Source organism: Indicator indicator, chromosome 13, assembly GCF_027791375.1.
Source record: "Indicator indicator isolate 239-I01 chromosome 13, UM_Iind_1.1, whole genome shotgun sequence".
NCBI lineage: Eukaryota > Metazoa > Chordata > Aves > Piciformes > Indicatoridae > Indicator > Indicator indicator.
The window spans coordinates 22243527-22269360 of NC_072022.1; the positions used below are offsets into that span (position 1 = coordinate 22243527).

Consider the following 25834-nt stretch of genomic DNA (forward strand, 5'->3'; position numbering starts at 1 on the left):
TGCAGGTAAAGTTTTATCTTTATACAACATCCATGAAAATGCTCCAGCAGAGGAGCATTAATACACATCTGTAACCTCACATACACAAAGCCTGGGCTGTCACTCAGTTTTGTGTTTCACAGTTGGCCTCCAAACCCTTGAGACTCCACATGCACATTGCTACACAAAGGTCCAGGAGAGCCATGCTTGCTCTGGCACGTTCAGGAACAACGACCAAAATACAGTGTGGTGAAAACAGCCTTCCTACTCTTCAAACAATTACCTGCCTCTGGCATTACATTTTTCATCTGTTATTACCTTTGAAGATAGCCCTTGTTTACTGAAAACAGTGAGTCCCCACAGCCTAAAGCTGAGTATTTCATTTAGTTGGGTTACTGCTTCCATAAAAATATATAAATACTCTGAAAAGACTCTCTTTTAAAATAAGTTACTTTTAAAAAGTCTAGTTAGAAAAAGCAGGTGTTAAATGATTGTAGATGGCAACAGCAAAAAGGTTTTGTTTAAAAAGAGGCTTTGCATTGCTGGAGGTGAGCAGAGGTAAACTCCAGCACCCTTAGGTCTCACCTAGAAGACAACTGGTCTATAGCAGAACCAAGGGACTGCTCAGGATATTGCATGAGTAAGAAGTGTCAAACCCAGCCTCTCTGCTCTGGGAAGCAAGCAGTAGTAACTCAAGCCTGACACCCAAAGCTTCCCGGCCCAACCTGGAAAACTTGAGGCAAGGCCATATGCTCAGCACACACCCCTCTGCCTGGACACTAGCATGGTGGCAGTGACACCTGCAGCTCACCTGAAGGTGGGTTCTTGCTCTCACGGGCAAATGACCATTTCATCACTAGAACAACTGCAAGAAATCTAAAAAGCTTGTTGAAATAGGTTTATTTTTACTTCAACAGTGCCATCTTGTCCCAGTGTGGTAGCAAGAGTGGAAACCAGAGCCTACCGCACTCCATTAGTGAATGCTCTGCAGTCTGTTACCATCTTTCACTTCCATTTGTAGATGAGGAACTGCTGCCCAGCACAATCCCATTTGCTTTCAGAAGTCAGGAGCCATTTTCCCATGCTAGAGTTCATTAAACAAAGACACAGACATGTAGAAAAGCATCCTCCCTCCCTGGCTAATTCCTAAGCAACTGAAAGCAGGAGACAGTGATAACTGTGCTAAGCTCTCTCTCCCTGTGTAAACTCCTGGATGCCAGGAAGTGAGACTCACCACTGCTAAATACTAACAAAAACCGATAAGGATTTGGGGGTTTATTGCCAAGCGCCCAAAGAAATTTAGTGTTTGAAGGTAATTTGTAACCCAAAATCTGCAAAACCAACATAACACTCAGAGTACCACAGCTCTTCAGTAGGGCTCACCGTCAGAATCCAAGTTTTACAATAATTAACAAGTGTAAATCAAAGTAACACGTAAAATAGAAATCATTTCATGTGACTCCACAGAGGAGAAGCATCATCTGTAAAATTTTCTACTTTGTCCTAGAAAGAATCCCCAGGGAAGGTGGCCAGGAGGCTCTATTTACTCTTTTGAAGAAATTGCTTTGTGAAGCGATCCAGCTCGTTCTCCAGGTGAACAGCTTTATTGCTGCAGAACAAACAAAAGCAAGGCAGTTACTTCTGTGCAGGAACACTGCACAATCAACATCACTGTTCATTTCTAGTCCTGAAACCCAGAGCACTAAGAAAAACTGAGGATGTGTTCTGGTTAGACCCTCTGAGGTTGCAAGAATGGGACAAGGTGGCAGAATGCTGCCAGACATCTGTCTGCCTTAAGTCTCCTCCCCAAAGGCTGTGTAGGGTCCACCCGGGACCTCCCTGGTTCTGGCCTTTCCTTTCAGTGCTTAACCTGGGAGAGGTTCTGCAGTTGCACAGAGGGCATCCATCAGGGTTCCTCACACAGAGGGGCACACCATGCCATGGGGTGCACACTGAGGGGCTAGACCTCCGTCCGACTGTGGTCTTCAACACCCGAGGGCCAAGGGGCAGCCCACAGCCAGGGCGGGTTTACAGCAGGGGGAAAAGAGCACGGAAGAGGCTGATGCTGCTCCTAAGTCCCCAGGCCACCAAGTACTGGAAATTTCCCTTCTGTAAGCACCTACAGCTGGCACTACAAAAGAACACTGCACTGAATAACTCTGAGTACAGCTGCTCTGGGATGCCCGATGGGGAGGGTTCCTTGGGAAGGTGCCAGCCTAATTCACCTACAGAAGGTCATAATTCTTGAGAAAGCCATCTCTCCCATACAATAAAAAGGTAAAGATGGTCCAGGAAGTACTTTTGGAGCTTTGCTCATTCACCTAGGTAGAAGCACACGCTCATTTACCTTAACCAGAGCTGTTCAGTTGCAAGTAAACAGGTTCTGCTGCACGCCCTTCTGCAGCCCTGCCTACCTCTTCTCGACTTGTAAGCAACAGCAAGCACCAACCACGCTGAATTGCTTGTGGCCAGTCACACCCAGGCTTACCGTAGCTGCTTGGAGCTGCTCTGTATGTTCTCCAGCTGATCTATCTCTTTGGAAAGCCTGGCAATTTCTGTCTCCAGGTTCTTCTGGGTAATATCCACCTGCTGACAGAGCCGAGCAAAGGTAGTGGCCATTTCCCTAAAGGGAACATAAGTCTGTAATCAGGGTTCACAGAAGCCTCTGCCACAAAAAGAAATGCAAATAAAAACCTCATGACATTGCAGTGTGCAGTAGGACACAGCAATCAGAGACTCCAGCTGCTGAGGGATTATAGAATAGCAGAAAGCAGGAGAATTGTGTGAGGTTTGGTGTTAAAAAAAGAAGCTTGAAACACACAAAGTGCACCTCAGTCTATGCCAACGTTGTGTCTGGCAATTTTTGATTGGGCAGCAAGAAGTACAAGTCTGAGATGGGGCCTCTGACAGCACAGGTGCTGGAGCAGCCAAGGGCTCCCCAGGCCATGCTGAGTGCTCATGGGACACAAGCACCCTGCAGGGTGAAGAGTGCCCCGGACTTGGCGAGGCCACCAATCCTACTTGCATCTTCAGCCACATTCTTCCATCCTGAGTTCCAAGACTCCTCCTTACACAAAGGACAAAAAAACCCAAACTACCCATTACCACCCTGGGGCCAGCAACCAGGCTCTCCCATCTCCTCTCCTCTCTACTTCACCTCACTGGAGCCTTGGTTTGAGTCCAGCTCTTCCATGTCCTCACAGAGACACACAGCTGCTGGACACAGGGATGATTCTCTTTCCTCTGCTGAAGCTGAACTTTGTATTAGTAAAGTATTCCCTGGGCTACACAGGAGAGGTGTTCTGCACCCTGGGGGTTAGAGGTCTCATTTAGCAGGCCTAATTTTCTGAAATAATAATCAAAACAGTTTCAACAGGAGAGGCTGAGGAAGACAATCACCCAGACATTACTTTGCAGAGACAGGGGGAAAAGCATTCGAGGAAAAGACATACAAAAATATGGAACAGTTCAGACAAAGCTCTTAAGCTCCTCTTCTGCAGTGCACAAATCCTCACCACCATTAAAGGGCTGATTCAATGCCAATTTAAAAGCATCAATTCAGCCTCTGCTGGAACCAAGCAAACTCCCAAGTCTTCACAGTAAAGTGCTGGGCAACGAAAGCCTACATCTCAGACTACATGTGCACAGAGAGACACACATATTGGCCTCTGAAACTCCCTCATAAGAGATGCCCCAGGACACTAAAGCTGCCTTCCCACACCCTGTACAGCCAGTCCTCACTCCTAGAACTCCACAGCACCATGCTGACACTAGTGAGGGGAAACAGCAGAGTGATACTCACTGTTGCACCTGATGGCTGCAATTAGCACTTGTAAGACTGACGATCATCTGCAGTTTTTCAGTAGCATAGTTGACAAACTGCTGCTTAAAGGCTCTCTCTTTTGCTCTAGTGGTCCAGGTGAGCCTCTCATACAGATACAACAGCCCATACATGCTTAAGGACACAGAGATGAGTTTCCAGCCTACTGTTCTCCAAATCTGAAAAAAAAAGAAGAGTCTTAATTAGCTTAAGTAAATTGCTCCTACAGAATAAAAATCTAATTCCACCCATTTTTAATCATCTTCATGGCCCTTTCACCAGACCAGTTTTAAGAAAATGGATGGTTATTATTGCAGAGCAGTGCAGCTGTATTCAAATGAGCTGGCACTCCAGCAGCACGGAGAACAGAAGCCTCACTGCTTTTCATGAAAAAGCAAAGCTCCCACCAAATCCAGACTGAACGAGGCACCACCAAATCACCCTTTAATTTAGGAACCAAACACAGACATACGGCCTAGACAGCATGTCCAGCTTAGACTCATTTTCTCAGTACAAACTGATTGCAGTGTACTTCCCAGCACTCATCCAGCCCAGTGTTACCAGCTGTTCCATGCTTCATGTGGCACCCCAAAGAGGAAAGCCCAGCTCAGGCTGTGCCCCCCCTTCGTGTAGAGTGAACGTTGCTATACTACTTGCCACTCCGCCAACCACGATGATGCTCATGGAGGTCCGGGACGTCAGTGAAGCTAAGCTCATGACCAAAGGAACCACAAAATCATCCTGTGGGACGCTCTCTGGAGTTAAGGCAGGCAGGCTGGCAGCAGATGGGGTGGTAGCTAAAGGACCAGGGATCTAGAAGAGCAGAATATGGCAGCCTGATTAACAAGCATTAGGGAACTACACAGCAGGCTGCTTTTCTTTTATTTTCATACATTCAGGGTTTGATTTGCTTATAGGAAACTCTTCAGCGCAGAAATCTGAACAATGCTCCTGAGGTTTTGACATTTCCTTACCCAACAAGGGACTGGGTTAGAAAAAGGGTCCCATGCAGGACTGGCCCTGCTGTAAGCATCTAGAAGTTACAGATGAAAAGGTTACCCAAAGGGCTCAATCCAAAGGAAAACAAAACTCAGGTAATAGTTGCAGAATGTTTAGGGAAGGTTTTTTTTGTTCCATTCTAACCCTGAATATAATCCAATAAAAACAATCCTCAACAAAGATATATCACATGAAGGGACTGGGGGCAAGAATGCAACAAGTATGCAAACAGTCAAGGCAAATACAATAAAACCCAAGATATTCTCATCAAGGTAAAACAAGGCACCTTCATGTCAGCCTCTGAGGCACTCACTTGTATGTTTGGATCTGCCAGTCCCAACAGCACTTTCTGAGCTTGTTTAGGACCCAAGAAACGGTTTACAAGCGAAGTCCACCCCAAGGAAAAGTGGAACATGATATCCTCTTGAAAATCTGCACACAGACTGTGACAGTTGAGATCATAGCTAAGGTCAAACTTCCTGCACGGAATTAGCAAGTGGAGCTGATTCTGAGCACCAGAAGGCAACAAAGGTTTCAGATTTTCTAGAAATCAAACAGAACAGTAAAGATGAGTTAAGGTTAAAAGCTTTGCAGCATATTCACAAGTAGCATCCTTGCACTGCTGAGCCAATTTGTGAACCATGAGAATCTAAACTGACCAATTCATTGATTTGGAAAATCAGTGGGAAGTTTATCAGTACCACCAGAGGAGGCAATTTCTTGCTCTGATGAAAGATAACAGTCATGCAAAATGAACTCAGAGAAAGTACTGTGAAAAAAAAAAAAGTCAAATTAACTGGAAGACCTCTATTTATGGTCAGAGGATAAGGCTGGTCTAAGAAAAAGATGTTCTTAGGAAACATCATTTCATGACTTGAAAAAAGGCTTCCCATAATTCCATGACCTTGCTCTGAATCTTTTTATTATCAGAAGCAGATCAACAGAGAGATATGGATATGCATAAAGTATGGATATGTGTAGAGTTAGTACTTATTAAAGAAAAAAATGGAGTGCACAAATACTTCATTAAACTCCTGGTTTGCAGTCAAAATGTGGAGGGACCTATGGAGAGGATTATACTGCAAAAACATTACCTAACAGTTGGTGTATTTCACCTGTCTGTTGTAGAAGCCCAAAGTTTAAATGGGTTTATAAAAGCATTAGACAAGTTCCCAGAGGACAGGTCCATTGCTACTTGCTTAAGTCATTAACCCAGATGCAGTCTCTTGGCTCAGAGGTCCCTAGATCAAGGAAGGATTACTACATTTACCCTGGTTCACTGCTCCTCTCCCCAGGCAGCTGCTACTTGCCAATATCAGAGGGAGGCTACTAAGCTGACCAGACACTGGGGATGGCTTCTCCTTTATCATTTCACAGTGCTAATGTTAAGTCACGATCAGAAAGAAAATTCTTTTAAAAGTAAGATTTCTGAAATTGTCTTCATCTAAATTAAAAAAGTCTCTACAGTGCTCCTTCCTCATCTTACCAATCATCTCCTGCTGTGACTGATGCATTGACTGATTGACTTCACTGGAGCAACGATCAGCCAGGTTCCTTCCCAAACCATCTTCTATATGTTTGTTCAGCTCCTGAAGTATCATAAAGAACAGACACTCTTCAATTTGTATTTAACTACTCAATTCCTATCATAAAGAACAGACACTCCTCAGTTTCTATTTGGTTATCCATTACATTGCACAGAGCAGAGATAGTTACATTCTTATTTACAGTGGGAAGAAAAGAATGTTACCATGGAAATACCAAGCCTCATCGAAGTGCCACAGGAAAGATTTCTCCAGGACTGCAGTTATGAAAGGCTTTTCCATGTGCCTTTTACGTTCACTAAGCTGGCATATCACCACCAGGCTGCCCTGCCTTTACTGCTGGCATTTGTGGGAGCCAATTTCACTGCTCTCCCCAAAGATAAACCTCACAGCACTCACTGAGCAGCAGTAAAGTCTAAGAGGTGAACACTTAGAGGTGCACGCTCCTTTAAAACACTACATTTGAGGAAGAATTTACAGAAGTTTAATAAAAACTGCACTTTTTTTTTTTTCCTAAAAATCAATAAAACACTCCATAAAGTGTTAGCTATTTGCAAGCTTATTTTATTTTTGGATCTATTTCATTTTAGGAGTAGTGAAAATTGTTTATGTAAGGTCTTTTATTTACCAGAAGTGAAGAGCACAAATCAGAATGTCAGTTTCAGTAATAAAAACAGGGTTGAAATAGAAACTAGTTTCTTTCCAAAGAGAAAGCAGAAAATATGCTCACAAGAGCAATGTGCTCAGTCCTCCTTGAACTGAGGGGCCCAGAACTGGACACAATATTCCAGATGCAGCCTCATCAGGGCAGAGTAGAGGGGGGAGGAGAACCTCTCTCCACCTACTGACCACCACCCTTCTAAAACACCCCAGAATGGCATTGGCCTACTTGGCCACAAGAGCAATGTGCTGTTCTTGGCCCCTTGGTTCAAGAAGGACAGAGAACTGCTTGAAAGAGTCCAGCAGAGAGCCACAAAAGTGATGACAGGAGTGGAAGATCATCCTTACGAGGAGAGACAGAGGGAGCTGGGGCTCTTCGGCTTGGAGGAGACTAAGGGGTGACCTCATTAATGTTTATAAATATGTAAAGGGTGAGCACCAAGAGGATGGAGCCAGGCTCTTCTGGGTGATGCCCAATGACAGGACAAGGGGCAATGGGTGGAATTTGAGGCATAGGAAGTTCCACGGAAACAGGAGGAAGAAGTTTTTTTCACTGTGATGGTGACAGAATACTGGAACAGGCTGCCCAGGGAGGTTGTGGAGTCTCCCTCTCTGGAGATATTCAAGACCTGCCTGGATGTGTTCCTGCATCATCTGGCAGAGGTGATCCTGCTCTGGCAGGGGGGCTGGACTAGATGATCTTTCGAGGTCCCTTCCAGCCCCTACCATTCTGGGATTCTGTAATATCTTCAACCTTTTCCAGTTTTTGGTAGACAGACGCACACATGTCAGAAAGAAAAATCCTGCAATGCTTACGTGAAGTGTCACATAAAGTGCAATGAAAATACAGAAGAAGACATTAAAGGAAAGACAAAGAACCTGGCTTCAAACACCACAAGAAAACTTACTGCCTTGTAGAGCTTCAGTACTTGTGGAGAGGGGTGAAAATCAGAATAAAATTCATCCACTAAAACCGAAAGTCGGCAAATCTCATCGGTCATGGCAGAGGAGACCTGGAAGGATGTGGTAAATACATTAAAATGTTCCTCCTACTTTTTCCATCCAAAGTGTCAACAGAGCACTGCTGTGAGCCATGTTCTGTTCCAGTCGTTACCCACCAGTCAGAAGGACAGCCATTGTGAAGGGTTTATTTCCTTTGTTTTTTTTAACACCGGGAAAGGACTGCACCAGACACTTCAAACGTACTTCACGAGATGGGTGGGAACATAAAGGAGCTCCCTGACAGAAGAGGCAACACTTGAATCAGGGAGATTTTTCACAGTGCCATTACTCACTTTATTTTCTACTTCCTCAGTGACACGTTTGATCTTTTCCTTAGTATCTTCTGTCAAAATGTTCAGCTGATTCCGAACGAAGTCCAGCCTGTCCTTCTGATCTTCTCGCTCCTCCATTGAATGGACTCTAACAGAGCAGAAAGGAAGCCACCATCACCAGCAGGTATTCTCCCAGTAACCAGGCAAGGACCACCTGGCTGATGGTTTACTGACCAGCCAAAAACAACCCAAAGTGACACTGGCTCAACAAAGCAGAGCAACTGCTTCAGCCTGGCTGCAGTACAGGTGTTAAAACTTCCAGGCACATGTAGAGGTTGCACCAATCAAATGTACCTCAAATCACTGCCTTTTGATGTAGTTACAAAACCAGCATTTGGAGTACATAATTACAAGTAAAAATGGTGGGGGAAACCAGGGGCCTTGAATATTTTTGTCTATCCTCATTTTAAAATAAAATAAATAATAATTAAAAAAGGCTAAATCTGATCAAACTATCCTACTGCTGCTCACCAGCACCACTCAACTATTCCTTAACAGTGACATGGGTCTGATGACCCTCCAAAGCAAAAGGGAGGCAGCAGAAATCAACCTCGTCACAAACAACTCTTTTCAGAAGTCCTCAACCTATCACTTCAGTAAAAATTGCTTAAAATCTAAAGCAGATATCACTTGAAGGGTCAGCAGAAACATCAAACAGCCAATTCAGATTCAGAGGGGTCACTACACAAGTTCTGGCAGGTTGACTGACAGAAAGAAGTAGAACATCAGAGTATTTTCCAACATTTCCTATCAAGTTTTCACAGGATCTGACAACGAGACAAGTTAGTATGGCAACACAGAGTTTGTAAAAGCTGAGACTTTCAGGAGGATGAGTGTGTTTGACAGGCACAGTGGAGTCTGCTGAAAACAAAGACACACCATTAACAGACACAGAAAGGAGATGGATGGAAAGAATTCAATGTGACAGCAGCTTCACCATGTACAAGACAGACAAGAGGTCATGACAAAACAAAAAACCCATCCATACGCAAACCTCAAAGAATATCAGACAGACTACCTGAGCTGCTGTCATTAGCACTAAATCCTAAAACAGGATTACATGAGCCATGAGAGAATAAAGATATTTAAGGATACAATCTGGAAAGGGCCAGAGGCCAAGTTTCTGTTAGCTTGGGCTCTTCTCCATCCCTCAACAGTATTCTAACCCCTTGCAAATTAAAGTATCTAAGTCCTCCCAAGTGTTTTGTCAGTGTTACTGTTCATAACAACTTAGGTAAAGCAGGCCCAAACACCACCTCTGAAATGCTGGATACAGCTAGAAAAACTTTAAATTATCAGAAAACAAACAAACAAAAACCCCAAAAGCCCCAACAACAAAACCTCACAGACTGCCTTTATAACCAACACAGTAACAAAGAGTGACAAGTAAACCAAGGTCCCTACACAGGACTCACAGGTCAAGGTCAAGACTGAGAGGTGCAAGTGAACAGTAGTAAGACACTCCAGAGAAATTGTCTGTCTCTTACCAAGTGAGAAAAATGAGTTTTCAAGTCCATAGTGGCCCAAGAAAATCACCAGCACACAAATGGCTCCTTAGAGGATCTGGATAAACCAAAGCCAACCAGCCCTCCAACCTTCACCTACCTTTTCTCTGCTGCTGCCACGTTTATGGCGTCCATAATGTCTTTCACAGTGTCTATTATCTGTTTAGCTCTGATAGTGTGCTGCTCAAACTTGGTTTTCACGGCTGACTGCGAGATACACTCCTGCGAGGGGCCCAAGCCACAACACATTACTGCAATTCCATGCCAACAGAGTCAGGAATTTCACTGTCAGAAAGCACATGCTGCTCATTTTACCATGAACTTAAAACCAATGGGAAATAAAAAAGGGAGAAAGTATACAGAAATTAAGAGAGAACAGAACTGAAATCTCAAACGAGTCTGTAAGCAGCAAATCTGCACCTTCGTGTTCATTCACAGTAATGTGCATAGGTTTCTTATTCTTCTAAAAGAAATCAGTAAAAGGAAAAAAAAAGAAAACTCAAAGGAATACATAAGATAAACCTAGTTCTTCAGATAATTTTCCAAACTCTGCTTTTGGAATTCTAAATGTCTAATGTGACTGCTGGCAATATTGCCTAACTTTGAGTTTTCTCACAATAAAGATTATTAGTTTTGAGAAGCAGTTCTGTCAATAAAATTAGACACACTCATGTCCATCCAGGAACAAAATACAATTAGAAGAAACAAGGATTATCTCATAGGATGAAAAAAGTCGTTAAGCAGACCTTAGAATATTAGCTTATTTGCAGACTATTGAAATGTTAAATGAAAGAGTAGAGAATGCTCTAAAGAATTTCTAATCAATCTTCAATTCTGAATACTGCAGAGCGATTCAGAATCTACAGGATGCTGACTGAAGAGCTATGCAAACATTCAATTTGGGCAAAACCAAACCATTTATAAAGCCATAAATTAAGACTTTGATTTTTTTTTTCCCCCCAAGCAACTGCACATCCTCAGCCAATTAAATGCTTTCAGAATTCAGCCTACACTGAGCCACCACATAGTAGCAACATCTGCGTTTGAGGGAAAGAAAGCAAGCAGCTAGTTTGCTTATAGCCTATCTATGGGGTTTTGAAATTGTTCTCAACCTGGGGATGCTCCTCTCATAGCACAAACAGGTTTGGGCTGCTTTTGAAAGACCTGCCTGTGACCTTAGCATATGCTGTAGGAACAAATCTCAGCTGTCTAAAAATAATAATTAAAATAAAACAAACAAAAAAGGGTAAAATGTATTCCCTGTTCCTCGATGAAGCAGATCTAGAAATCAGCAATGAAAGGCCAGAGTTTCATAAATATCAGCACATTGTAAGAGCTAGACACAGAGGAAAGAGTCTTCCCAACATTAGTATGCAGTAGGTAAAAGGAGGACAGTCACTCACAACACAATCAGAAAATCCAAGTTAGAGCACTAGGAGAAACACAAAGGTTAGTTAGACAACTGGGAGAGGTAAGATGGGGACAGCAGCAATTCTGCTGTTAGTCTGTAAATAAGTTGTTTACTGAAACAAAGGGAAAGGGTCAGTTTCAAGAGTGTAACCAACCAGTTACCTTCCAGCCCACTTCCAGTACAGCAAGGTAGCCTTTAAGCCCCCAGCTTACTACATTCCCATGCAGTGCTAGGGAAGGACTCTGCAGTAGCATACTAATTGGGCTCTGTTATTCACTCCATTTTACAGCCAGAATTACTATTCCACCCTGCTTTCCTCCTCCACACACCACTTCTTTTACCAGTTTTTGAAGAAACTTGGCAAACACTACAGTCTGAGGCACAGTGGGGGTCGGTTTTAGGTAGAATATCCACCAAGGCCTACTGCACAGAGTGCACTGTGCATGCACTTCTCTGCTGTTTTGATGAGGCACTTCTGTGTATCTCACTGCATTTTCAGAAGCAAGACACAGACTGCTTCAGCTGTTCCACAATATAAAAAATTCAGAACTGATCCACTAGTTCAACCCTTTCCTTTAAGGCTGCAGATCTTTCTCTTTCCTTTGCTGTAATGCAGCTGACATACATAGCAACATGACTTTTAAAAGCTACTACCTGAATCTCTAAGACCTTAATTTCAGCACTGTTTACAAGCATGTCTAGTAATGCGTGGACCAGGTTTTCTTTTAGGAACAATAAACCCCCCTGTGCTTTGCACAAAAACGTGTAATACCCATGTTTGGAATGCCTTTTACTCTCACACAAGAGTGTACAAGATAAATGTAGTTAGAAAGCTTTCAAAAATGGTCTCAGTTTTCCCCATATCACAGCAAACTAGCACTGATGGGTTGTTCCTAGGTTATTTTCTAAGACTCTAACTATACTGAACTCCTACCAGTCCTGGGATGAACAAGCTTTCCCATCAGGGAACTGATACTAAAGTCATGAATGTGGAAGTACTGGAGAAGTAATGGTTCCTTTTCTCAGTCCACATAGAAAAGGGGAAGTAACTGCCCAATTTTGGTGAAGACTAAAGCAGGGTGAGAGAATCCAGGAGGAGCAAACCCAGCAGATGTAGCCAGTAGGAACATGGAACATATGACAGGTTTATAAATGGGGTGACAAGATACCTTAGAGATGTGAACTGGACAAAAGAGCATGAGAGATGTTTGGGAAGTCTGAGCAGGGAACCTGAACAGGGAGAAGTTGCTAAAGGCAAGACAGAGTGAAGCAGGGAAGGGGTCAGTGTGTGACAAGGACAGACAGAAGCATCTGTGCTCTCATCCCTCCCCTGTCACAGACTGGAGTTGTAATCCAAGAGTCCTGGGACCTGCAGCTCCTCTGTCAGGAAACAGTAAATGCAAAGCACTTGAGCCAGAAGTGCTTAGGCTGTACTCACAGCAACAGAGCATCTGAATTTGGTGTAGCAGTGCATAAAGCATGGCACCAACTAGGATTTCCTTCTCAGGCTGAAGAGAGAAAATTCTACCTGATCTACAATATTCTTCAGTAACACATGAGCTAGTATAGCCCAGTGCTGCTAAACATAACTGATGAACAATAGTATGCTGATGTCAGTCAGTTACTTTATCAGCTCAAGTGACAGTAATTTGATTAGTAGGTATGAAGATTTCAGACCTGTGAACCTTTTAAGTATCACCCTTGCTTTAAAAGCAAGTAAGATGCCTTAGAAATTTCCTACAAAACCTGAACATGAAAGAGGCTGCAATATCAGATACTCAAAATTTAAATTGCTTTGGCAATCTTAATTTAGCTCATGTTGTCATGCTCTTGAAGTGATGTGATCACACTTCTATTCAAAGCTGTTCATTATGACTTCAGGATGAAACAAAGCTGAGCAGGGAAAAACACTACAGAATCTACTCTTGCTGTTGGAGTCACAAGGCATGCAACAAATAAAACAGGTAAGGTGAAAGAGGGGGGAAAAAAGTTGTTTTAAGGCCACTCAGTGCTGTCACAGACTTGGCTTTTGTTGCCATATCCAAGAATGGCTATAATTAATTAAGAGTTATCAAATTCAGTAAGACAAATGGATCTTCTCACAAACAAATACTCAATTCTCTGGCCAGTCCATCCTCTGAAGAAACTGTAAACTCCAAATATGAATACAGGTAAGACTGAGGGTGAAGGACAGATTCTGCACAGCAACAAGGATGAAAAACAGTGTTAGTGTTCAGAGTATCAGAGCTAAGAGGTAGATAATGGTGATAATTTCAAAACTCTGGCTTTGAAAATGCAAGTAAATACTTCCATTTACATTGGTGAAACAGAATTTCTCACTCTTTGTGTCCTGAATTACAATAATCAAAAAGCTACAATTTCAGAACAAAAGCAAGCTTACTATACACCAAATATTTCACCAGCTCATGGTTCCAAGTGATATACCCCTTCCCAAGAGCATCACCTGGTTTTGTATAGACTATATGCAGACTGGATTCTCAACACATGAGCTAAGAGTCCAGTTTTGGTCATTTCCCCTCACTGAGTAACACTTCTTTTTCCAACAACTACCTGAGAATAGATGAAGAGAGCCCAGAGATAAGGCAAAGCTGTTATACAGTTTGAGTACCTTATATACCTCCACTTCTTAACAGGGATAATGTTCAGTAAAATTAACCTCAGCATAAGCAAAAGCAACCTTTGCATAAAAAACCAGGCAGTCTACAAAGCCCATCATAAATACCTCAAATATCTGCTCAAAATGTTGAAACTCCTGCAATCTTGTTTGAAATCCTTCAGCAAGTGCTCCACCTGTGAAACATACAGACCATAAGGGAGAGAGCAATACCTCACAGCAGGAGTATCTTAAATAAATTTTATTTATCAGGGCTTATGACGTTTTTCTGTATTTGAGGAAAATCAAGAGTTCCTACACACCACCCTCTGGCATTCCTTGGGCCTTCTGTCTCCTGGCACTCAGAACTTCTTTTGCTGAAACAAAAAAGATGCGATTCCTTGCTTCTACAGGATCAATAACTTTGAGCTCATCAACTAGAAAAGTCAAGCAGCGCTCCATGTGCTGCCTGCGCACCTGAGGAAAAGGCAAAAAGCTCGTGAGACAAATGCAAAAATTGAGCCATCAGCAAATCAGAAAGTCAGAGTCAGAAGAAGGGGTCAGAAGACAGTTCCCTTAGGTAGCAGATGCCTTCTAACCCTACTGATATAGCAGCTGCTGTTAACCATTTCAACAGCCCTGGAAGCAACAGCACTTTCTCTACAGCAGCCTGTATTTATGTAAGTCAGAGGAGTCAGTCAGTTACTGGGTAACTGCTTCATTCCCCACACACAGCTAAGAAAGAATCACTGCAAGAGATGGTAACACTGAACTGTTGCCATCTAATGCTGCCCTTTGCCAGCTCCTCTATGCACAAATATGTATAATCTGCACCCTCAGGCTGCAGACAGAAAAGGTCAGACAGAGATTTAAAACAGGCTCAACTGGAGGAAAAAGGTTCTAAAGGGCCTTCCCATTGTGTTACCCACCTGCACATATTGTAGTTGAGATTGCAGTGTGGTTTTTACTCTGAACAAGGAATAAGTTATTTCCATTTTCTGCCTAAGTAACTTATCCTTTTATCAATAAAACAAAGCTGGCATTTTCACATATATTAATAACTAATAACTGTATCACCTAGGCATCATCAACTTAGCATGCTGCTATGCACATGGAGACCTGTTCTTTACATATCTGGGTTTTTTCAAAAGATCAATCCAAACAAGAGCCATCAAGACACTCACATCTTCCATGTATTCTGGTTCTGATGCTGAGGCATCCCATCTATTATTCAAGATGAAGATGTTTGGCTTGGAAAGTCGTTCGTTCACTTTATGGAAGAAGTGTTTTTCCTAAGAAAGAAATCACAAACAGCAAACTTCCCAGACACCCAAACCAGAGTCATGCATTCTTTTCTTCTCTAACAGCTTCTGAAGTTAGTCCAGTTCTTACAAAGTTTATTGAAAAGAATTCATTAGTATTAAAAACCACAGATACCCAACATAAAAGACTTATGATAGTTCAGAAGTCATTAACCGTCTTAAAACTGATGTCAGTGCTAAAAACTAAAGACAAGGCAAGCTTCTCTAAAAATAGGTACAAATACAAATGAAGAAAACTTCCAGAATACTTTAGAAACCACTGGAAAATAAAGTTTGCCTTTTCTGTAAGTCTACCACATCATTCACAGTCTTTCCTTTTTCCTTCTCTCACTTTACTATCACCAAGATTTATCTCCTTTAGTACTTCTAGCCCTCTATTATTTTTGTTTGCAACTGTATGACACTCAAAATATTGTTGGGGGAGAGAGGAAGGGAAAAAGAACACACAAGACACCACTATCTGCTCATTTTGGTTTTGTAAGTGAGACACCTGTCTAAAACTATGAAGTCTTCCTTTTCTGAACTTCCAAGATACTCCTGTTCACCCTGTCAAGTCTGCTTTCAATATCCAGAAAAAACATCCTTTAACTATATTCTTCAGCTAGGCAACATCAGCTTGAACTACAGACAGGTCACACTTTATATGAGGCTGCATGGCTTGAGCCACAGGAAAAGTCATTGCTGAATGTTTTAATTTTAAAAATAAGACAAGCAGGTATTTGAAAACATGTTTAGGTCCCTTGCCTCTGCCTGTCATGCAGTTTCCATTGCCATAATGGTTAAATCATGATGGAGTGAATCCCTGCTCAGCACAGCTGAAACAGCTGCCAAAAGCTTGCTGAGTCTGCAGCAGTGCCACATACTCTGGACACAACACTGGAGAGCTGTCTCCATCAGCTAGGGAGTAAGCATGTGTAAACAAGAAGACTGCTGCAGAAATAAGAACTTTGCCTGAAGAGAATTTATGAGAGAATATTAGAAAAATCACAATTATGAGGAAAAAAAAACCAACAAAATCTGTGGTTGTGTAGCAGCTGCCAAGTATTCTCAAACCTGTTATGGTAAGAGGTAAAAATAGTGCCTAAGGAGGGTGAGAACACAGTTATCACATGCTTCACCTGCAGGATAAACTTGTGCAGATGACGAAAGAAATTATCACTTGCCACAATGCAAAGCAAAACACAAATGCTCTAATTGCTAAAGGCAAGTTCACCTGTGGATGCCAGCCTGAAAAAAATTAGAAAGGAGAAAGGGTAAGAGAGCTGTTTACTGAGCCAAAGGTGTACTTATAAGATGTACTTCTGCCCCCTCCAATACACACCCTGAACACTGGTGATTTCCAGATTCTAATAATTACAAGGTGCTCCTATTAAGTGAGGAATTATAGGCAGAGCAACCAAAAAAAACTCAGCAAGACTTCAATGCTTGAAGCAAATTGCAAGGCTAACCTATTTCTGTTTGTCAGCTTGCAGCTATGCCCAACAAGGAGCAAAGACTGGCCGAAAATCACATTAAAAAGCAAAGCAGCAGTTCTGTGACTGGGTGTTTAGGATCAGACAAATACAAAATTAACAGAATTTCCCCGCAGAGGTACAGCCTAATCATCTTTCCTGCATATTTATTATCTCAGTCAGGTTGTTTCAAGTGGTTCAGTTTCCTGAGCAAATGAAGGAACCAAATAAAGTTTGGCCTTTTCTCTGTTACTTCATTACACCAAGCTGAAATCTGACACACAGGTCCCTACTGTTTCTGTGTTTCTACACAGCAATAAGATGTTCACTGTAATCCAAGCTTTTTTCTTCTTATTTTTAATTAAAAACACCCCAAACCAACTATGGTATGCACAGAATGTAAACATCTTTTAGACTCCCTCCATACTAAAAGCCAGTATGTGTCCCTTATGTGACATAAAGAAGAAACCAAACCCATAGTTACACCCTTGGATGTTGTCAGGTTTATTTTTCCTTTTTAAATCACATCTCTTTTGTGTCTGAGTCTCTGGATTCGGCTCAGAAGATGGAATGTAATGTCTTTAAACTCATTTCATGTTCTAACTCAGATCTCTACCAAGCTACTCTAATTTGCTAGACTGCAAGGAAATGTTGTTTTTGTACATTCAGTTCTTTATTATATTAAAAATTGCCTCAATAATTAGAAAGTTCAGACACTGCAAGCCAGAACTATGCTCAGAACAATTAGAGCATTTTATCTGTCTACAGTAGGCTTAATGAAAGTCTTCAAGAGATTTCTCAGTAGCATTACACTGCATTCTGAGAGTCAGACTTCTGATAACTTTGAAACCTTATCTTGATACTGTCTGCAATCACAGTACTTAGTCAAAACTGGAGATCACTGCAAAATTAAACTATGTCACTGGAATTGTATTTTGAGTGTCACAACGGCCCCTCTGGCCACCTTGCACGGTCTCCTTCCACAAGTCACATATAGGCTGTAAGGTACACAGAGGTCTTCTCTCTCTTGAGACAAGGGTTTAAGCAATAAAGGTATTAAAACGTGTTCAGCTCTTCCATGTTGCAGAGAACCAAGCAACATGAGCACTTGCTGCTAGCATCTTTTTTAGAAGAAACAGTCTAGTGAGGAGAACCTGTAGCACTTGTCCTCAACACAAGGTGTACCAAGGGAATTCACCCTCTTCTGAGAGAAAACACACGAGGAACAAGACAGAAATCAAACTTCTTTCTCCCACTTTGTGTATTTCACTGAACTTATGGATATGAAACAGTCTGTAGTTTATTTCTTTGATAAAACAAGTGCCTTCAGTTGACAAATATCAACAAACTGTAAGGCAAGACCACTACATCACCCATTTGTCAAAAGAAACTGAGACAGAAAGGACAAACTCAACGCTCAAGCCAGAGTAACCAAAGCTGGTAAGAAACTTGGTTCTCCTTTCCCTAAGGAAGGATATACAGTGTTTCTTGCCTCCTATCCCTAAATCCTGTTCACAAGATCTAAGCCAAATGATTCTTGGGAGCTTCAGCAAAGGTCTAAGAGAAGCCATTTCAGTTATGGAACTGCTGAACAGTTCACTGAAGGAGTACTGTCATTGCACATCATACCGTGTTCATGAGAGTCGATTCAGAATTGGCAACCAGGACAAACACATCGGCATCTAAGCAGAACTTGTCGATCCAGCTGTCCAGTTCTGTAGTGACATCTGTGCCAGGGCTGTTAAGAACAAAACACACACACTTGTATTTACACAGCAAAGGAGTATTTGGTATTTATAAACCGATCAAAATAGAGTGGGATTGAACAGGGGCGTTGTAAGAAGATGCAGAGATATCTTTAGGTTGATGCCCACCTCAAGCTTCAGTCAAACATAGCAAACGCCAGTTACCATTTTATCAGTCACTTGCTCACTGGACTATCTGCTCCCAGCAAAATGTAATTTCTGATGGCTAAGTATGCAGACCAGAATTGCCAAGAAAGGTGAGAGGTTGTCTATTAGAAATACAAATGATCTCACAGAATAGTCCCCCTCCCCATAGTACAACATCCAGATTTTGAGCAAAAAGGACAGTCCATTAATAAAGGCCTAAAATAATACATTATGCCAGCTAAGCAGAGATTTAATAAGAAACTAGTTAAAACTATGGTTCTGCCAGCTTTTAAAAAGTAAGTGGAACACAGGCATGCAACACTTCAGCTACTGTTGGTTCAAATCTTCTCTACTTAACAGTAAATATATTATTTTCTCCTTCCGAGTATCTGTTCTCTCAGAATCCAAACTTCTGAGAGAAGTTTCACTTTTCACTTTTCAACATTTCACTTTTTACTTGTACATTAGACTTGATCATCTTAAAACGTCCCTTCCAACCAAAACAACTCTATGATTCACCTTGAGTAACAGACTGTGCAGATCAAACCATGCCTTACATCATTCCTATGCAAGGATCCCTTCTGGGCTTCCAGCGCACTTGTGCCACGCACACGTCCCCAAGGAGACAGCACAACTACATGAGCTCAGAAGCCAAGCAGTGCATCAAACTGGTCATGCTGGCTTTCCCTGTGACTAACACAGGACCTGAGTCTGCTCCCAGGAAAATAATGCCACACTCCCAGTTATTTTAAAGGTGCAAGAATAGAGATGCAGTAATTTTGCACTCCGGGGGTTATTTTGTTGGATATGAAAACGTCACACTTAAATTCATTCATAGTCGAGTGACTTATTCTCAAATTCAATCTATATTGATTCACACATTAGGCTGACAGAGCCACAATTACATGTTGGGGTCACCCATTACTTTGATATGTTGGCACTTCAACTCTTACCAGAAGCTTTAAAAAAATGAAGTCCAGATTGCTTGCACTTCATATGATCACTCTGAAGCGTTTAAAGACACGAAATGACAAAAGGTTGTTGCTGCAACAACCCTATTCACATTTCCATACTGTTTGTTTTAAAGACAGAAATATCCTCAGCCAAAAGCTAGTCCCTTATTCAGCTCCATCACAAGACACTTGTCTGTTCCAACTATTAAAAGGCCAAAATCAGTGGGGTGGTGACAGGCAGCAGTATATAGAAAAGAACAAACTGTGTACTGTCAAAAATAATGACAAAAAGACAACTTTCAATAATTTTGCAACTCAACAACCAAAACACAACTGCTCAGTAAACAAGTCTCTTTTGTAAACATTATAAAGGCTAATCTATTTAAGGAAATATTTGGTAGAACAGAAGACATACCTGTCCACTAAAACCAAATCATCTCTCAGCAGGGCACACTTTGACTTGGGCCAAAAGACATGGACAAGGCAGCCAGCTTTCAAATCTTTATCCATGTGAAGTGCATGAGCAAGCTGATTGACTGTCTATAAAGAAAGAAATGACAAACATGAATATGCACCACAAACGAGTCTGTAAAGAAGCCAAATTTGGTTCTCAAGCAAAACTGACAGGACCTGTGTTGAACAGGATGACAGAGTTCATACTTCCTTCTGGAGAGTATTTGCTAGTTTTTGTTTTCAGCTCTTAGACTCAACTGCATTTAAACAATAAGGTGTGCCTTGAAACTCACACAGGCATTTCTCTGAAGCCACAAAGTGGTATTCTCCACAGGGCTAGAGTCCATGACACTGAGTGTCATCATGAATTTGCCTCAGAGGTTTAACGTATCAGTGTGAGCAGTTAAATGATAGGCACCTTCCAAATCCTTAAGAAGAGGACTTACTCTCAGCCCTACAAAACCAAATCACTCCACATATGCCCTGCTATAGTGAGACACAATCTAGCTGTCTCTCAAAACATCCATGAAAAACTGCCAAGCAGACTATTTTCATTTGTTTGTTATCCCCTCCTAAGTAACAACCGAAGAATGCAAAACAAATACTTCGGTTAGACTTGCAATCGTTGTTAGAAGACAGATCTTTTGAGAAATATTTGCTGTGAAAAGTAACATAAATCACTCAAACAAAACGTACCTTGACACTCTTCTTTTCATCTGATCCTTCTGTCATAAGATAAGCCTTATCTCCATCTGTCCCTTCCACACTAAGAAAGCAGTTTGTTGTGTGGCCAATCCCACTAGGAAGTACCTTGTCCCACAGCATCGCGTTAATGACCGAACTTTTCCCACTGCTCGTTCTAGAGGGATAGAAAATAAAAGCACTCAGAGCACAGTACAGCAGCATTATACCTGCCTTTGTCCTGACCTGAATGCACTCCCATTTAACTGCACCACATTCATGCTGAAAGCTGTTTTGCGTGATAGAGCTTCAAGCTAGTACAGCAGAGCTTGCCAGAAAAGAATAAGGGGTGCAGGAAAACTTCATCTGAACGGCAACTCCAGAAATCTTTCTTGGTATCAACCCTGCCCATCCAACCCAGAACACCAGTTTTCATTTGTCTAACACACATTGGCTCAACAAGCCCAACCTGTGCTGGTGAGGATGTTTTATCTGGTATACACCAACCTGTGCAAGGAATTTGTAAAAGATATTGACTCAGCTTTGCTGCACCAGAAAAAGCATAACACGATCTTTTAGACCAACTTTAAAAAAATGGCTAAATCACAGCAGGCTGTCTCACACATGAGGACTGCCTGCCCTCTTCTTTGTGCCAGCCCTAGCAGTCCTGTAGAAAAGAACAGATTGAAAACATTTTTGGAAGAATTATGTTCTGATCAGGCAACAATTCCACCCTTCTGCTCACAGCAAAGCTAAAGGAATTCCAGGGATGCTGGACGAGGACATGAGCAGAATGCTGTGTGATAGGAGTAGGGAAAAACCACCCTCTATGGTGGCAATCAAGAGTGACTCCTTAAAATGTTCATGAAATTACCACTTTAGGAACTCAGCCTGTCTTTTGAAAGAGAAGCAGTAAGAAAGGAACTGCTGCTTCTGATAGAGTCTTCAAGAGGTGCAAAACCAGGATCATTGTACTACTGCCTTATGATAAATTTGACAGAACTGCTGTCTGGGAATGTTCACAACAGCCAGCAATGACAGCTCAAAGCTATTTAATAATCTCAAATGAATGAAGATTCCTAGAGTAAGATGTGAAACAGCATGCAAAACACTCTCAAATTAATTTTTTTGTGCACAATCCTTGTAAGGCAAATAATGTCTTTAATAATGGAACTCTGTTTTATCCTTATTTCAGAAGGAAGAGAGAGGTAAATTAACTAAACCCCTGTTAATTAAAAGGAACTGGTCACTAGCTGATTCTGCAAGAATTTGAAGTTCTCAGCCATGTCCTACTTTGCACTAAACCTCTACCCCTCACCCACAAATATTTGAGGTTTAACTATTACACAACCATACGAAGTTACAGAGACTACTACTCATTTTTGAGCTACTTGTAGAAAAAGTTCAGTGCTCCCTGTATAGCAGTTTATAAATTTGTTCACAATATCAGAGAACTCAATTTTCTTTTTCCTGCTCTGAACTCCTGCCCTTTGCCAAAGCAACTTCTATCATACCTCACAGCTTGTAAACACGCTCCACTTTTAATTTTATGAAATATCCAGGCTGAGATATTACAAAACTCCTTTATCCCAAATCTTTTTATTGCTTCTCTTTAAATAACTGAACTATTTTTAGCAATGTAAAGGCAAGATCACCTTATAAACATTTTTCCAATACTACTACAGAATTTTGAGAAGTAATACATGAAGATTCATGCTCCAATAAAAAAAAAAACAAACAAAAAAAACCCCACACACTTCAATTTAAGCACAGAAAAATCAATCTTCCTGAAGCAAAGTGGATGAACAGACCCCAGACTAATCAGGTACATGAAAACATTTCAAAGTACTGCGACCATAGCCTTTTAGATGGATTTCTCTACTTTACATCCAACTTCAGACTCAGTAAGGCAGGTTTTCATCATTATAGAAACAGAATGGCCACACTGTTTGGAATGCAAGACTTTTACTGCAAGTGATAAGATTCAGTCAAAATTTCTCACTGAAAAGCAAACCACAATGCATACAAAAATATGGACACTAAGCCCTGGAAGATAGAAACAAAAAACAAAACAGGCAAACAAAACCCCAACCAAACAAAAAAACAAAACAAGCCAAACAAGCAAGCAAACAAACACCAACCAAACAAAAAACAAACCCTAATTAAGCTCTGGAAATTGTGTTTATTACCTGCCAAAAAATGCCACTTTCATGTGTCTCCGTGAAAGCACCTCACCAATGACTGCCAGCTTATGTTTATATGCCTGTATTTTTGCCAGTTCATCTTCTGTTGCTACATGGTCAAGCTCTGGGTTCCTGTATGTTGCTACACATAGAAAAAGAGTAATATGAAAGCAATCACATACAGAGCACACACTCTAGCATACAACATCTACGTTTTCAGTACTCCACATGCCAAGAAATAGCTTTGTAAATTTTAATTATACAGTGGAAAGAAAACAAAACAAACAAAACCCCACTACAGACACTAATGTCGTTTGACAGCTCCACCATAAACACCTGTGAAATGATGACATAAATCACTGCAGAAGAATCAACAACCTAACTGCTGGATTCTATAACTCTGCGAGCATAGCTGGCTGTGCTGATCTGCCCTGCTTTCTGCAACACCTGCTTCCTTCAGAAAGGAAAGCTGGGACCTCTCAGGGACACACCAGCTAGACTGGACTGCCTTGTCCCTGCAGACCTCACTGGGGTGATGAGCAGCCTGCTCCACGTGGCAACACAGGCACCTCTACGTTGCTAAAACTTCTGAGGGCGTAACCAGTGGCTCTTTGCATTACACCATGTTGATCTACTTTCCTATGGAACAATGGCAGAACCTGTTTCACCTTCCACTATGAAAAGAAACCACAAGTGCTGGAGTGTCTAAGCTCTCACCCTCATGGAAAGGAGGCTAGTGATGCAATCAGGCCAGCCCAAGGGATGCAATCAGCTTTTCAATGGCATAGCCATCCTGGGCATTCCTGCTAGTCTTAGCTGACTAAATCAACAGCAAATGAAGAACGTATATGGTAAGGCTGCTGTAAACCACACTCAAACCCACACCACCCCTGTGTGTGAGATGAAAGCTAACCTTCCACAAAAGCTGCTCCCTCAGTGACATAGTCCAGCAGCTGGTCGAAGATGGCAGTGATTGTCTTTTTAGCGAGCACAAAGTGCTTCAGCGGAGAGACCGTAGCTTCTGCCATTGTGCAACTGCAAGGAAAGTTACATAAAAGTGACCAAAACACCCGGCACGCCCGCGTGCGCGAAGCGACAGACACTTCTCACCCCGTCATTCAAAAAAGGCAAACCTAAAAGCCCTAAAGAAACCCCCAAACCACAACAGACACCAAGAAGCTCAGTTCGGTCTGGTTTTATCACCCTGACGAACTCTTATCTCCTCCCCGGGCCACACGCGCCGACAGCGGCTCAGGGAACTCGAGGGCAGGTTTAAAGTGACTCGGTGCGTCTGTCCCCGAAACACGAGACTTTCCCTCCTCAAACGCGGCTCTCAACCTCCCCACTGCTTGGAGGTCAGCGCTGTCCCCTCAGCCCAGCGAGGACAGGCCCGCTGCCCCCTTGGCCGTCCCATCCCCCGCCGCTACCCAGGGGAGGTGCTGCGGCGACAGTCCGCCGCTGAGCGGACGGCGAGGACCCGAGGTCGGCGCGGCGCTACTAGACAGGGCGAGGAGCCAGGCCGCATGGCTAGCGGACAGGACCGCGGCCCGGCCCTGCCTACCTGCCTGCACCCCCATCACTTACGGAGCCCCGGCTCGCTCCGCCGTTACCCAGCAACTACCGCGCCGCTGGCTGGGCCCTCCCCGCCGCCGCTGCCTTCTCCTGGCCCGCCGCCGCCGGGACGGGGACGAGCATCACTTCCGCTTCCGCCTCGCCCCCGGATCCGCCTGTGGTGGGCGGCTACCATCTTTACTGAGGGCCCACGGGTGAGGGCACGGCCGCCATCTTCAGCGAGGGCAAAGGGGGACAGGCGCAGCTGATCGTGAAATGGAGACAGGAAATACCCCCACGTCCCGGCCCGCTGTCCCTTGTCCCGGGCAGAGGAGCTGGATAAGGAACCGATCGCCATTGCGCTGCATGCGCCTTTCTGGCTTTTCTAGAGGCCACTGCGCACCGCAGAGTGCAGCGTGACGCCCTGTGAGGCGTCTGAGCTTGAGCGGTGTCTGCCCCTGTGCACCTCAAATGGTAAACTCGGCCTCTGAGCCTTTCAACATTTCCATGGGGATCTAGAACAAAGACAAGGAAGCATGACTCTGGATTTCTGCGTACTGTCAGCACGGTGGTTTAATGTCAGCTAAAACGACAAATGCTAAGTATTTCCGAGAGTTAAAAAGCACTCATTAATTTATACATTTGTTACAAGAGCATAGGAAAATGAGAACCACAAAATTAAAATAAACAACACTTGATAAGCACTATAGAGAACATGTTATTTAAGAATTACAATTTGCTGTATTTTAATTTCTTGCAATAATTGGTGGGACTTAACATTTTGAAGTCAATGTGGAAACTTTTGTCCAGTAACAAACATCATCTAAGAAGCTGAAACACACAACACAACCTAAAGTCTCCAAAGTGTGAAAACCAAATAATGAAATACAAATTACTTCCAAATGCAAAGTACTAGTCATGATTTTGTATAGCTTCTAGGTAGAATTGCTGCTCAAGAAGATGAATCTTGCAGGTCAGCGTAAAGAACAACCACCAAGTTTCATATACAGTGAGTGTTTTATAGAAAAATAAAATCAATATTGCCATGCTCTGATTACTAGTTAACGTCTCTCGTTCAGGACAGAGATGAATTGCTCAATCTACAGGATTAAAAACAACTGAATGTTTCTGTAAGTATCAGACCAGCTCCATTCACTTGCTCAGTTCACCTCAGAGCAGCAATGTCACAGCACTGACCTTCCACCTACATTCTTCACATAAATAAACTAAACTCTTCCCTTCAATGGGAACAACTTAACTGTCCTTGGCAGGTACAGTCATTCCTTTCAGCTTTCCAACTTCTACACAGCCTCCACTCTTCCTATTTTTTCTACTGCTTAGTATCGTTCTTGTTTTAGCATGCTGGCCATGTGGAAGCTGATGCCCTGCTTGAGTTTCTGCTAAGGTAAAGGTACTCCTGGACGTTTCCATTTACTTTCTGACACATACCAAGAAGAAAATGCTAACATTAGTCCCTTGTTT

The 25834-nt window shown here is 42.5% G+C and overlaps 1 protein-coding gene across 1 annotated transcript; it reads right to left on the bottom strand.

Annotated features, from left to right (window-relative positions):
* Positions 1–24416, bottom strand: MFN1 (mitofusin 1). Its single transcript, XM_054386372.1, has 18 exons — positions 24386–24416; positions 23715–23836; positions 22808–22943; positions 20634–20796; positions 19900–20024; positions 18269–18377; positions 15051–15158; positions 14190–14343; positions 13996–14063; positions 9942–10063; positions 8298–8424; positions 7911–8015; positions 6285–6387; positions 5112–5341; positions 4457–4612; positions 3782–3978; positions 2468–2602; positions 1–1588 (listed from the first exon to the last, which is right to left on the bottom strand). The coding sequence occupies exons 2-18, from the start codon at positions 23827–23829 to the stop codon at positions 1519–1521; spliced, it is 2223 nt and encodes a 740-aa protein (XP_054242347.1). The 5' UTR covers positions 23830–23836; positions 24386–24416; the 3' UTR covers positions 1–1518.
* Positions 24417–25834: the final 1418 nt, after the last annotated feature.

Bases quoted from the DNA above. Each gene is read 5' to 3' on its own strand.
- MFN1 (XM_054386372.1), bottom strand. From the start codon at position 23,829: ATGGCAGAAGCTACGGTCTCTCCGCTGAAGCACTTTGTGCTCGCTAAA. The intron at 8,016-8,297 runs GTGAGTAATGGC...ACATCCTTCCAG, and splicing joins CTGAGGAAGTAGAAAATAAA to GTCTCCTCTGCCATGACCGA. The intron at 6,388-7,910 runs GTAAGTTTTCTT...ATGATACTTCAG, and splicing joins TACTGAAGCTCTACAAGGCA to GAGCTGAACAAACATATAGA.